At 44.7% G+C, this 15,301-nt stretch overlaps 1 protein-coding gene across 1 annotated transcript in view; it reads left to right on the forward strand.

The window, feature by feature from the left end:
* CDS2 (CDP-diacylglycerol synthase 2) overlaps positions 1-15,301 on the forward strand; it is a 432,047-nt gene that overhangs the window by 379,445 nt on the left and 37,301 nt on the right. The window contains exon 12 of the mRNA XM_078666643.1: positions 1,286-1,389. Within this exon, the coding sequence (XP_078522769.1) occupies positions 1,286-1,389 (104 nt within the window). The remainder of the gene's footprint in view (positions 1-1,285; positions 1,390-15,301) is intronic.

Raw genomic sequence — 15,301 nt, forward strand, 5'->3', positions numbered from 1 at the left:
ATCCACCTGAAAGAGCATTACCAATCGGTAAAGTACCTTGTTCTTGCCAACCACAGTAGGTATTGTGAAATATTGATACATATTCTTCAAAAGGAAGTGTGGATGCCCCTTCAACATCCATGTTTGCATCCTCTTTGCAAGGTGTCACTTTGTGGATATTGCGAATCGTCTACCCATTTGTAGCGCACCTTTTCTTAAATCATGGCCAAGGACACAAGATATGTGATTTCACATTGTCTATGTATTGGGCCTAAAGGTCTGCAGCAGCTACACTCTTCTCTTAAAGCCACTAGCAGTTGTTTCATAATGGGGATTATAATTATATATTGTACCATGTAATTCACTAATCATTGACCTTGCATACATGTTGGGTTGGGGAATGCGTGATCCTCCCATCACTGTTAGTCTATCTCCACTGCCTGATGAATACTTCCAGGAATAAGTAAGATCTGCTACACCCTTCGTTGGCCTTCATTATGAATAGCCCAGGATGTCATCCACTAGAATTAACCCCAAGAATTAATGTTACTGGTGGTCCCTATAATTCCAAAATGGTCAGTTGTGTGTATCAGACTTACTTTGCAAATCCAGTATGTTTGCCATGGTTTTTCACCAAGGGACTCTACTGGTTGCAGGTGAATTCTCCAAGTGAAATACACACAGCTGCAGTGTTCCTTCTAAACTATAATTCCACTGGTGCCTTTACCTATCTCCCATTCTTATACATTTTCACATGTCGGCCATAGTCATTCTGTGGTTCTGCTGATCACTGTATTTTGCATTCTCTTGAGATTGCATTTGGTCTTGGCTGGAAAACTCTCCTGTGCACTTTATCTAGGGTGTTCATCATCTGTCACCTGCACTCTTAATATAATTTACTATGCCAGCTTTTCGAAGATTCTGGGTTGTTGGAGTGACTCTTAACTTTCATGTGTGTCAGAGAACTACAATGAACATGACCTTGTAAATTTGAGCTAACCTATTCTACTGCAGATCCAAGTTGTCGGGTTGTGACAGCTTGCAGTAATATTTTTGAATTGTGACGACTTGGTGTGTGGGTTCTGGATTTTACTGTCTCTTCTGGTGAGAAAGATGGTGCCCCACTGAAACCTATTACAAAGCAACGTAATGTGATGAAGCTAATAAGCCATTGTTTCTTTGTTTTTGTAGTTCTATAAAATAAATACAAACAATTCACTTCACTAGCTTTCTTTTTGTGCAAAATATGCTAGGACCATATATTGCTATTCACCATGCCTTGCTGGTTTGTTTCTTACTTTGACAGGACTTTGCCAATACCATCCCAGGCCACGGTGGGATTATGGACCGATTTGACTGCCAATACTTGATGGCGACTTTCGTTAATGTGTACATTGCCAGTTTCATCAGGTGAGCTCTCTAACAATCCCAAATCCTTTTTTTTGCCCTCATTTGCCCAGGTTAACAAAATATGATGTTCTGTACTCAGGGGTCTCCCTTGATATAGCACCAGCCAGAGTTCTTTTGTTCTTTAACCGGGAGTGGATAACTCTGCACCTTGCGTCCCATCTCCAATCATAGGTGGCTTAATTTCACCTGGCCATGTAAGGTGCCACCACAGAAGTGTTCAAGCAATATGGTATAAAGGCCTAATCATTGGACTATATGCATATAGCAGATTTCTCCCAGTTCTCATATGGGAGCCAAAACTCATTCCGCTTGTTTTTAGAGGCCCGATCTAACCGATTGATGTATATTATTGTGATCAACCATTCTATTTTTTTTTGGAGGGGTGGCTTTAATCCAGTTCTTACATATTTCCCTACAGGCAAGCCAAATCAAATAGAATATTAATCTTTTGGTATTTCTTGACAAGGATACATGATATGCCGAAATGCCAAAGAAAACAAGAGATTTGCTTACCTGGAGCCTCTCTCCAAGTATTATACATATAATGTTACTCACGTCCAACCAAAAGCCTTGGATCTCAGGGCATTCGAAAAACATATGTTTATCGTCTCCTTTTTCCTTTCAACATTTAGGGCATGTTGGAGTAGCACCCTTCCCCGATTTAGGTAGTATATACAGCGTCCAATAAACCCTGTGGAGATGGAAACGGTGATTCCGCCTTAAATTTGCACGATGTACTGTGTAGTGTAACAGATCACAAGATGCTTGCCATAAATCTTCCATCTGCTCTCCTGGCAAGCTCTTCTCCCACAGCATTGATGGTAGATTGAAGTCGTCATCTGAAAGCTCTACTAAATGCCTATACCAGTTTGCCACCTCTATTTTCTGGGTTACATTGACCATCATCCGAAGCCTTTTGTTAATTAATCAAAACCAAAATGTGAGAATTCAATATTTTTTGGGCAGAAGGGAATGATGATGCCTTGTTTGCATTTACTAAGGATATCCATGCTGTTATTTGTTCAGCTTCATAACAGGACTTCCCTTCTTTTTAAGTATTATAAAGGTTCTTCCAATTACTTTGGTTCCCCAAAGATTTTTATAACCTGGAAATTAATTTTCAGAGCAGCATGTCTCCCCTGAGGAGCCCATGAACTGCCATTGCTGTTTTTCTGGGTTGAATTAGCTATTGTCACTCCATGTTATTTCAGAGTCAACCACTAATTTTGTGTACAACGTTTTGTGGAGGGTAAAGTCAGTTCCATAGGGGATGTAAATCTAAGGGCAAAGTCAAATGTTAGAAGCCAAATTCTCTGGGCAAATGCCAGGAAAGCTCAAATCTTTATTTGGTCTGAGCAATGTTTAAAGTCAACTTATTAAATTTAGCAGTTGGTTCCAAAGCGTAACCTGTTTTATAAATTAAAATTTCCTTTTACATATCAAGGACTACTCTCACTTCGAGAATGTAATGATAGTTTGCATTTGTATAGAAATCTGTAACCCGAGAAGGATGAGCCTGATTTAAACAGTGCAGTTGATCTGCCTGTAAACATTTATTATCTCTTTTAAAACTTACCTTGAGGCATGGGAAATTTGAGATGCAAATACATACTCCAAGATCTCTTGATTGTCTAATGAGGGAGTGGATGGCATTAGCTGTGGGTAGATGAAAAAGACATACCTACGAAAATGACTTTTGTTGTATGCATGCCCATGTACAGTGGCTGTGACTCTAAAGGAGAGATCCAGAGGACAATCAGCACAAGTATGCTATCTTGCTTTGCTTACCAAAACAAGTGGCATGTCAGCAAATACTTGCTCCTACCTGATCATCATCATTAACAACGTTACTTCCGGCAGTAACATCTCTCTGTGTCACATATTTCCATACTTGCTATAGCTAATTAATTGAGACAAACAAGGAGTACCTCAAGGGCCACTACAGATCCTTCCAACTGGTGTGATGGGAATTCAGTGTGGTTGTGTTGCAACTCATGAAACCTGTTCAAACCACTACCCCAGGTGTGAGATAGCATTATTGCTAGTGGTGGAGTTGACTAAAAGGGTCAGAGGACACATTTACCCAGTGGCATCTCAGACCATTCCCCGGTGCTCATTACGTACACGTCCACCTCCCCGGTTAGGCGCAGGCTATTTCCGATTTACCCCGGCTACCTCAAAAACCAGTAGACTGGTAAGGGCCTCCAAAAGATAACAGAGCACCACTTTGCTGAAAACCAACACTCAGTCTCATCCCCTACAACGTTGTGGGAAGCGTATAAAACGGTGCTCCGCAGACAGGCTATCTCCCTGATCACAGGTCACAAGCTTGCTCAGCAACAACAGATTGAAAGCTTAAAGCATGGGGTATCCCAGGCAGAGGCCGATCATGCCACAGACACGAGAGAGGATTCGCAACATAAGGCACACCTAGCGCAGCAAGAATATAAGGTCTATGCTTCGGAGGAGGCTAAAACCAAACTTACAAGAACGCAACACACTATTTATGAACTGGGTGATAAGGCAGGCAAACATTTAGCATGGCTGGATAAACGAGAAAGGGCTAGTAGATGGGTGGCACAGATCCAATTAGAATATGGTACTATCATGACAGAACCTCACCAAATAACTGAGGCATTTGCAGCCCATTACGAAAAGATATACACGCCCATGGCCACCACCACAGTACCAGACAATCTTGATTTTCTTAAAGACATAAAGATGCCTGCATTGTCTCATGTCGCGACTGAAGCTCTTGAGGACGACTTGTCCTCAGAGGAACTTGCCCTAGCGATTGGCGCACTACACACAGGCAAGGCTTTAGGGCCCAATGGGATTCAGGTGGAATTTTATAAGAAAGCTTCACCCCAACTTGTACCACATTTACTTAATATGTACACAGATACCTTAGAGAAGGGGATCCTGCCCAGAGACCAACGCCTTGCAACAATAGGGACAATTCACAAGCCAGGCAAACCACCACTGGACTGCATGTCCTATAGGCCGATTTCCCTCATAAATGCAGAATCCAAAATACTTGCAAAAGGATTGGCCATGAGACTGCAACCGTATCTCACCACATTAATTCACCCGGATCAATCCGGCTTCATGCCTAACCGCAATACTGCACTTAATTTAAGAAGGGTACATAGTGTCATGGGGTGTAAGTCCACTGTTGAGGAAGACGCAGTTATTCTGTCACTGAACGCACGTATGGCATTCGACCTAGTCGAATGGCCTTTACTTTTCGCAGCCCTCCGACATCTGGGTTTTGGTCCCAAGTTCTGTGCTTGGGTACAGTTGTTGTACACGCAGCCATTAGCACATGTTGTTGTAAACGGCCATATCTCGGCTGACTTCCCGCTGGGCAGAGGGACAAGGCAGGGATGCCCCCTATCCCCGCTCCTCTTTGCTCTAGTGCTGGAGCCCCTGGCAGCGTGGGTACGCCAGGACCCGCTTATTCGTGGAATAAAATGGGCTTCGGGCTGGGAAGACCGCATTTCCCTATATGTGGATGATGTACTGCTATATCTGACATCCCCGGCACGATCCATTAATTGTCTACTGGATATCTTTGCCTCATATGGGCGTGTCTCTGGGTACACCATAAATTGAGCGAAATCGCTCCTATATATATTACACGGTCCCCCACCACGACTCCCAAGCGGTTGCAAAATTCAAATTACAAACAGAGGCTTCAAATACTTGGGGATATACGTAAAACATGACAACTGATGAAAACCTTACACAGCCCCTAATGAGATTTCGGCGTGATGTCAAACACTGGCGCTCCCTACCACTCACACTAGTGGGGAGGGCAGCCCTCTTTAAAATGATGGCACTCCCCAGATTTTTATATGCTCTCCATAATACACAGTTTCCAGTCCCCTCGGCATATTTCACAGCAATAAACGCTGAAGTGACCCCCCTGCTGTGGGACGGAAAGGTGACCCGTATCGCCACCAATAAACTAGTAAAGACTTGGTACAATGGTGGTATTGCCCTCCCCAATATAAAAATATATTACTGGGCTTCGCAGCTCACCGTGATTAATCAGTTGCTTCACGCACCTCAGGATGACCTTGCATACCTCATGGACAGACATCTACTGGAACCTGGTGGGATTATGGGTGCACTTTATAATAAGGTCATACGGACTGCTCTCAAGGGCCCAACGGCACACACCATACAGGTGTGGTTTGAGGCGCAGCGAACACTGGGCTGGGAAGGGGTTATAACACAAGCCATGCCACTATGGGACACAAAGAGGTTAGGTATGTTACGGAACACTAAAGGCTTTAAGCAATGGGATTTGATAGGCATCTCGAAGGTGGGAGATATGTGGAAGAAAGGTGAAATAGTAACATTTGCCAAACTACAGCACACCTACGGTCTAGCACAAAAGGAAATGTTCCGTTATATACAGATAAGGCATGCACTCAATGGGAAAATCGCACCGAGCACACAGCTCGCAGAGGCATCGCCGTTGGAGGATAGACTCCTGACGGATCATCTGATAAAAAAGACCATCTCCCAAACCTATTGAAAAATAATTAACAATCAACCAGACATTGCAACAGCCCCAAAGGCCAGGTGGGAATTGGAGCAGGGCGATTTAGATGACACAGACTGGCAGGAGGCACTTGCGTCCCCCAAAGAGGTGGGGGTACCTTCTAAATTCAAGCTAATACAATTAAAAATTCTGCATCGTATATACTATACGCCCACACTCCTGCATAAAATAGGCAGGTCGGATACATCACTCTGTCTCTGCCAAAGTGGAGAACCAGGCACATTCCTGCATACGATCTGGCAATGTCCGAAGATTGCAAGGTACTGGGGGGCAGTTATGTGCACAATCTCGCAAGTCACAGAAGTTACGGTTCTACCAGAACCAAAGAGATGCATTCTTAACATTTGGGTATACTCAGATGTGAGTCCCTTGCTCATTGCACCATCAGGATTCAAGCAAGCCGGGCCGAAGACGGCTGAAATGCCAGAAACCGGTCCCCGGAAGCTTGTTTCCTTCCCAGTGTAAGAATTGGCTTTTGTAGTCTGGTCTGCCCTGTTCCCATGATGCACTGGGCCAGGGACAGACTAATTTGCATACAGCCAGGTTCTGAAACTGGGATGGTGCAATGAGCTAAAAAACGGTGTTGGATCTAGCCCTGATCTCTTGACTGGGTGAGAGTATTCTGCTTAATTCAGAGACTCTGTCCATCACCACCCCTTGTTGTAAATATTTTTGTCCACCCTAAGCGTGGAAGGGTATACTCAGATGTGAGTCCCTTGCTCATTGCACCATCAGGATTCAAGCAAGCCGGGCCGAAGACGGCTGAAATGCCAGAAACCGGTCCCCGGAAGCTTGTTTCCTTCCCAGTGTAAGAATTGGCTTTTGTAGTCTGGTCTGCCCTGTTCCCATGATGCACTGGGCCAGGGACAGACTAATTTGCATACAGCCAGGTTCTGAAACTGGGATGGTGCAATGAGCTAAAAAACGGTGTTGGATCTAGCCCTGATCTCTTGACTGGGTGAGAGTATTCTGCTTAATTCAGAGACTCTGTCCATCACCACCCCTTGTTGTAAATATTTTTGTCCACCCTAAGCGTGGAAGGGTATACTCAGATGTGAGTCCCTTGCTCATTGCACCATCAGGATTCAAGCAAGCCGGGCCGAAGACGGCTGAAATGCCAGAAACCGGTCCCCGGAAGCTTGTTTCCTTCCCAGTGTAAGAATTGGCTTTTGTAGTCTGGTCTGCCCTGTTCCCATGATGCACTGGGCCAGGGACAGACTAATTTGCATACAGCCAGGTTCTGAAACTGGGATGGTGCAATGAGCTAAAAAACGGTGTTGGATCTAGCCCTGATCTCTTGACTGGGTGAGAGTATTCTGCTTAATTCAGAGACTCTGTCCATCACCACCCCTTGTTGTAAATATTCTTAACATTTGGGAGCACACCTATCTCAATCACATGACTCAGGAATGGATGACACTCGGTATAACACTGGTGAAGCGAAATATAGCTCCATGTTGGGGGTCCCGACAGGCCCCTACCCTTCCTCAATGGTGTCGTGACATGGACAGTATAATAGTGGCTGAGAAGTCGGTCTATATCCACAGAGGATGCCCCAAGAAATGGAAACGGATATGGGGCGGGTGGAACACTTACCGTGGGCATATCTGTGAACCCCTGCGTATGGACTTATTGTTGGATGTCAGTGATTGATGAAACTAACACAAACAGTGAGAGACACTGTGGAACTTATCTGGGTAAAAATATCTGTCATGCAACTGATACGTACTGCAAAGAAACAACATGTATGCACCATTGAATTTCAGTGATAGTACAATGTTTTGTTATTTACAAAATGCCAATAAAAATAATAAATAAATAATAAGGGTCAGCGGATTGTGGGCTTTTACTTTCATGGAGCCTTTCATGTGTTTTTTGGCAAGGACCAAGAAGTCCTGGGAACCAATCTAAAGTTCATCCATAAAGTTTCACTGGACTTTCCCCTATGGTAGCATAGTATTTTTCCCCAAATGTGACGAGTATAACTGAGAAAGCTTTACATTGTTTTTACATTCTCAAGTATCTAGAACGGTATAGGAAGAATTAGATATTTCAGGATGGTCAACTAACTTGTTATGATTTTGGCCATCCATTCAAAAGCTGACCTTCTCAGTGGCTCTTACTACTATTGTAAACACCATGAGGCTCCCAGCTTGATGACGAGTAATGATTCAGGCTTGTGAATCTATGAACGATATCAACCCTGGAGAGCTCTATTTACAGGTAAGTAAATTGTTTCTTAGTTGTCAATTTTTTTATTGTCCACTCTATTAATAAGCTTGACCATTGACTCCTTTAAGCATGATGCCTTTACCTCCGTTCCTCAAATAAAATCACTGCTTAGGTCAGTGAGAGTTTTCCAATGATTTCAGTAGCTTTCCCAAATTTGTTTACCACCAAAACTAAGGGTACTGTCATCTGCTGCCCACTCTCAATGCTTAACACTGACTACAAGATCCTTAATGAGGTGTTGTCCACCCGCTTACTCCCCATGTGTGCTCTCTGGTTCACCTAGATCAGATGGAATGTATCCCCATGCGTAGCACCATGCCCAATATTCGTCAGCTTCTCCAGGCCTTGGAAAAACAAGAGTGTTTATGGCTGAGGGTGCTGGTCTTTTCCGTGGACATCAGGAAGGTATTTGACTCTCTCTGTAGGGCATTCCTATATGCTACCATGTTTGGCAGGAGCCTTGGCCTTACCTTTGTCAGGTGGACGGTACTCCGCTGCACTCGCCGCTTGCTAGGATCCGCACCAGCTCTTATAGGAGGCTTTTGTAGTGGAACGGGTCACCTGACAGGGCGGTACTCTATCCCCAATATTGTTCATTCTAGCCCTGGAAATGTTTGCTTGAATGGTTCGCCTGGGCCTACGTTACGAATGATATGTTACTGTATCTGAGGGGTGAAGAAGTTGACGTGAAGGGGCTGGTGATGTCACTAACAGATTTTGGCTGTCATTTGGGTCTAGAGGTCAACGGGAGTAAGTCCTGCGTTTATTTTCATTGGGGGGAGGTGGCGCAGTGCAGGCCCATTTCCATTGCCCAGCTTTGCGGTAGGAGCATCACACTTTCCAAAACCTGTGGTTTTCCATCTATCAGTCACCGGAACTGTTGTTTGACGGCAACTATAGTCATGCTCTCACTGGTTTGAGACAGTCAATGGCATTCTGGACAAAGTTGCCGCTTTCCATAAGTGGCATAGTTGCTGTCTCTAAGATGATGGTCCTACTCCGTCACCTGTATTTATTGGCGACTCTCCCGCTTGAGCCGTCTCGGAAGTTCTTTTGAGAACTTAATGTTTTTTTGTTGTCATTATACTGGGGCGCCTTGTGGCGCTCTGGAAGTTATGCCTCCCGGTGCTGGAGGGTGGTGTGGCAGCACCTGATCTGGAATTGCATTATATTGCAGCACCATTGCAATGGGTGGCTCACTGGTGGTCTTGCCTTTAGGATGGTGTGGGTACCTGGGAGGTTGGCTCCCCGTTCAAGGAGTTATTGACTAGGATCTTGCTAAGGCCTACTCCTCCCTCTAGTGTATGGAATTCGATTGTGCTAATTAGAACAGGACAATATGCTTGGGCCAAAAGTCTTTAAAGGACGTCTACCACAATGCCATTTATGCGCACACTTTCTCTCCTGGTTGCTCCAACAAAGGGATCAACGAGTAGGCTGGTCGGGTCTCAATCGGTGGACGACAGCTGGTATTTACGCTACTGGCTGATCTCTTTGTGGGAGGCAAATTATGTCCCTTTTTAGCACTTCAGGAGACTTATGACCACCCTGGGGGCACTTTTTGCTACACGGCACACTGGTTCGCAGAATACCCGAGTGGTGGAGCTCTGGGGCGGTGGAACCACTGGAGCACAACTGCCTTCGCCTTCTTTTTCTCATTTCAGGACGGATGAAGGCAGTCACACTGCTATGTAGAGCTCTTCTGCATGGGGCACGGCTAGACCTTACGGAGTTCCGCATGCACTGGGAGATGGATCTAGTGTCACCTTTGACTGATCATGTTTAGAGGAGGGTTCTGGAGTGCACCTCGAGGGTGTATCAGAATGCTCACTTCAAACGTATCCTATTGTACTATTTGCATCAGGCCTACCTCACCCCCCGGCACATACATGCTCTGTTCCCTGCGGTGATGTCGAAGTGCCCTGCTTATTTTTCGGAGGGTTCCAGCTTTTTTCATATGGTAGTGTTATTCTCACTCTTGTCACCGTATTGGTCTCTGCTCCTCCAGGTAGTCCATAGAGCCACTGATAGATTTATGGATCTTGGCTTGATTCTTGCGGCCCGATATATATAGATGGGGGTTGGAACTGCAGAGATGGGTGGAATGTGAGAGGGAGGCAATTCACAGGGAGGAGGCTAGATGAGTGTGGAAGGTGCCGATTCTACCAGCGCGGGACGCCATATTGATAGTTTGTCCCCAAGTGGCCCGTGAGGGGTGACTTATTATGGATGAACCACTTTCGGAATTCCCCTCGCCCGCTGCTGACCTGTTGGTCGTTGTCATCCCTGGAAGACTGTCCTTCAGGATGCCTGGTTCTCGTGACAGTCTTGGCACTGTGTTTATGTGTATGTCAAATTGTACCAGAGGATTAGTGGGTGCCTGGAAGACCTTGCTGGAGTGTGGTGCACTGGCTTGGTAGGGCAGTAGGGGCCCCACTAAGGGCTTACACCCCTGTTTCTTCACTATAATGGTTTTGCTATTACTGACCCTTCCACTTGTTAATTATACTGCCTCTATGCTCTATGCATGACAATTTTTTTGTATTGTTTTATTTTTTTATTTTGTTTGTTATGTTGTATTGCAATATTAAAACATTTTGTTTATTTTTTTAGAAATCTATGTCCCAAAGTCCTGTAGTGTTATATAAGTAAAGATCTGCATAGGCTCTTTTTTCAGGATAGTTTCATTTCTAAATCTGATTTGATTGTCATGAAAAAATACATGAATTTTGTGCTGTTGACAGCAGATGGGCTCTTTAAAAAAACATTTTAAAAGACAGATTTCTCTTTGAAAAATTGCTCAGTTACCTGCATGTGAGCATGTGTTTTGGATGACGACTGTTAATCTCATGAAGGAGAAAATATGCTCTTAAGCATGCCCTCCTTCAATAAACAAAAATATTCAAACTTTATAGTGCCAAGTCTGAGTGATGGAGACAACCCACTTCTGCTCTAACTAATTGTCCCAACCCACTGCAGGAAGGTGTAGGGGAAGTTGTTAGTATTAAGTGACACAATGAACATGCTTTTCTTTGGTATCTGTCAAACGATATGGCTACATGGCTTGAATATCTACTAAGATTCACTTTTAATGTGGATTTCCTGGCTGAATTAAAGGTTCGGTTTTGGCAACAAAATGGTAAATCAGCTTTGAGTTATTTTAAATTTCCACTTGAATTGAATCAAACTACCTTTCTACACTGTGTGGGCAGTGCGATCACTTCAATATATGGGTGATGCTGTCACTATCAATGAAGGTCATTTAGTAGTAACTGAAGGTCATGATGAATTCACGCTAGGCGTGAAGGGCTCACTGCCATAGTTCTTAGAATTTGAGAATTCCTTTTAAAATACTCTGTTTTTAAACTGTTTATGTTGGGTGAGCTGAGTTAAAGCTCAGGGGGGCAAGTTGTTATTTTAATTCTTTTTTTGTACTCGCACTTTTGAGCAGCTGTCTTGGGTCAGCACTATAGTTGCTGGACCCTGCTCAGGGCTTCCTAAGAGCCAGATGCAAGCCGGTCTGCACCCGTTTGCGTCCTTACTGGTCCAGGGGCAACAACCCTTGCCCCTTTTTCTACAAATAATTATTTTTATAACGCGGAGCAGCTCAGACTGTTAAATATAGTTCCAGGGTTGGACTGTATCCATTCCATTATTTCTAGCAGCCTAGATCCCGGCTGTGCGCATTGTCCATTTAGGTTATGGTCGCACCTTACCTCCCAGCCTTCCACAAAATGTTTTTGTCAAACTGCAGATCGCTGCCTAAGCATGCAGCAGAGATGTTCATTCTCTTAAAGGATGAATGGCCAAATGTTTTGTTTCTTAACTTGGGATCAGAGCCAGATATTGTCCAAACCCTTCCCCCTGGTTATTTAATGCAGAGGCTGGACAGGACGGCAGGCAAAGGTGGCAGCATCGCCATTATTTACAAAGCCACCTTAGCAGCCGGACTTTTGGTAGCCCTCTTCTAGACTGCGAGAACCTTCATTTTACGATAGGATTCACTCCCACGCTCTCCCTTTCAGGCATCCTAATTTATCATCCTTCCGGGTCCATGGGCCAAATCTGTAAATCATTATGTGAGACGGTCGCTAAACTTGCTACTACTGCCACAAAGTTTACTCTTCCAGGTGATTTTAAAGTACACTTTGATGATCCTGCATCGACGGCCACAACCGAGATGTCTCAGGATCTTTCAGCCTATCAGTTTACACAAAAGGTGTTGTAGGCGACCCACCTGAAAGGACACCTCCTAGACCCTATATTCTCCAACTTGGAGGAATGAATCGGAAAGGAACCTATAGCCTGGTCAGATCATTTTTTGACACCTTTTTCCTGGTCCCCTACTTGTGTCACTTCCTCAGCCCATCTAACACGAACTATGTCCCGTTTTTGGCTGAACCTTCCCTTAGACAAGTGGGTTTTGGAACTGGAAAACTCTAAGCCGTCCTCTGATACCGAACCAATTGTGGCCAATCAAAGATTTAACAACTGGATTGAGTGTACTTTAGACCAGGTCCTTCCGAAGAAAATGACCCAGATGCATAGAGGGCCCAATAGGATGGTGTGGTCCTCCCCTAAACTTCGGGAATTAAAACAGATCTGTAAAAAAATTGAAAAAACCTGAAGAAAGGATTTCTCTCCCTGCAAGAAATTGGAATACAGGGACTCCATTAGAGCATACAAGACTGAAATCAAAAAAGCTCAGGCCTCTTATTATGAGGAAAAGATGTCCCTGGCAGTCAGCTCCCCCTGTGAAACCTTTCGCATCGCGAACAAATTACTCAAAGCCCCCTCATCCCCAGAGATACATGATGCTATGTGCCGACGCTGCAATGAATTTGCAGATTATTTTTATAATAAAATTCAAACTATTTACTTGTCTTTTTCCTCGGTTGACAGCTATAACAATTCCCACTCAGAGGATAAAGGCCCGCACAGAAGGGAACTTTCTCTGGAGGCTTTTCCCCCGATGAAATGTGAGTAATTCCAGGCCGTTTCAGCACTCATTAAGAGCGGTTTGCCTAGAGACCCAGCTCCTTCCAATGTTCTGAAGCAGGCGGTCGAATTGTCCGGTCCGATCATCCTGGATCTGGTCAATGCCTCGATCTCTATTTGTGTGGGCCCACCTTTGTGGAAAAGAGTAATGGTGAAATCTCTCTTGAAAATACCAAGCTTGGATCCGGATTGTCTGGGTAATTATCGTCCCATTTCGCTCCTCCCAGGGATCAGCAAAATAGCCGAGAGACATGTTAACTCGGCACTCGCCATGTTCTTGGAATCTCATAACCTTCTTCATTCCTCTCAAACCGGCTTCAGCCCATGCCAGGGAACTGAAACGGCTTTGCTAGCAGTTGTTGAAGAATCTAGAAAGATTCTCGATGCAGGAGGCTCCTCAGCTGTGATTCTTTAAGACCTCAGCGCAGCCTTCGACACGGTCAACCACCATATTCTGGTCCACTGACTCAGAAGTCTGGGGCTGACCGGAATAGCCTTGACATGGCTGCTATCTTTTCTGGAGGAAAGATCTTTCCAGGTGTTTGAGGGTGAGGTCATTTCAAAATCTTTGCCTCTCCACTGCGGAGTCCCCCAGGGATCCACTTGCGGATATTTTTCTTCCTTTTGGGGTTCACATAGTGACTTACGCTGATGATATCCAACTGGTCGTAGCGTTGAACCATTCCGATGAGGAGTCTTCTGGCCTTTGTCCCTGTCTTGAAGAAGTAGCCAAGTGGATGGAACATTCACATTTCAAACTGAATGGTGACAAGACTGAGCTTATGCTCCTTGGCAATCCTTCTCTCTTTAAAGCGGACACAATGTGGCCAACCTGTATTGGTCCCTCACCTTTCCCCAAGACCAAGATAAAGAGTCTGGGCATTTGGCTGGACCAAGGCCTCAGCTTCAAGGTCCAGGCTAGGAAGGTTGTGGCCTCCTGCTACGGCATCATGAGGATGCTTCGCAAAGTGCTCCCCCTGCTTCCCTTCTAGGCAAGAATGCTCATGGTCCAGGCTCTCATTCTATCACGCCTGGATTATGGGAATGCCCTAAATCTTGGAGCGCCGAGTTCGTCCATCGCTAAACTCCAAATAGTGCAAAATTGCGCAGCAAGGATTCTCGTGGGGACCCCGAACCAGCAGTCTGCAAAACCTGCCTTGAAGTCCCTTCATTGGCTCCCTGTTCAGGAGAGAGTTAACTTCAAGGCTCTGTGCATCATCCACAAGATGTTAGGAGGAAATGGAGCAACGATCAACTCGTCCATGGTTCTGCCCTATCAAGCGGACAGGCGGCTGCGCTCAGATGAGTTGCACCTGGCCGTCGTTCCCAGGATTAAGAAGGCCAGAAACAGCAGCCGGTTATTCTCTTATAATGCCGCTAAACTAGGGAACACTCTCCCTCTGCACCTACGAAAGGAACCTAACCATATGGCCTTTCGGAAATTGCTAAAAGCATGGCTCTTCCACCAAGTGATTCCTTGATGCTTCAGTTTAACCGCTTCAGCGCTGGTAGCTACGCGCTCAATAAGTGGTTACATTCATTCATTCAAGGTTCGTGCCTGGCTTGGGCCAATGGTTTGGCTATAGCTCAGTCCTTGGTCCATTGGGACTGCTGAGCCAAATTAAAACTGATGTAACATCCTTGACCCTTATTCACCTCTCCAGCCCCTATTGCAGTTTTGAAAATAAATTTAAAACCACATTTAAGACTAACAACTGGATAGAAAGCTGCACAGTGTGAATGAATCTATTTTGAAAGAAAGCAGTTTAGACACTTGAACTTTTGTCTTCAGCCCTGATCCCTTTCGTAGTTATTTTTCTTCAAAAGCCTGTATCCTGAAAGCAGACTTTTTGGTACCCATGTGGCCTCTTTGTTTTGTGAATGTACAGTATTTTTTCATTGTGGGGAAGTGCATATTTTTTCTTCCTTACACTTAACGTTGTATTAGAGAGAACAGTTTTGATACAGTTTTTTATGTACTTTATCAGTTTTCTCAAACTAAGAACAGAGGAAAAAGAACAAAACATTAGGTCATCTTACTCACCATGAACATCATTATAGCAAGTACATAATTGGTAAACAAGGGAACATGCATACATTTCAGACTTG

Source organism: Lissotriton helveticus, chromosome 11 (genome assembly GCF_964261635.1).
Source record: "Lissotriton helveticus chromosome 11, aLisHel1.1, whole genome shotgun sequence".
In the NCBI taxonomy this organism is placed as follows: domain Eukaryota; kingdom Metazoa; phylum Chordata; class Amphibia; order Caudata; family Salamandridae; genus Lissotriton; species Lissotriton helveticus.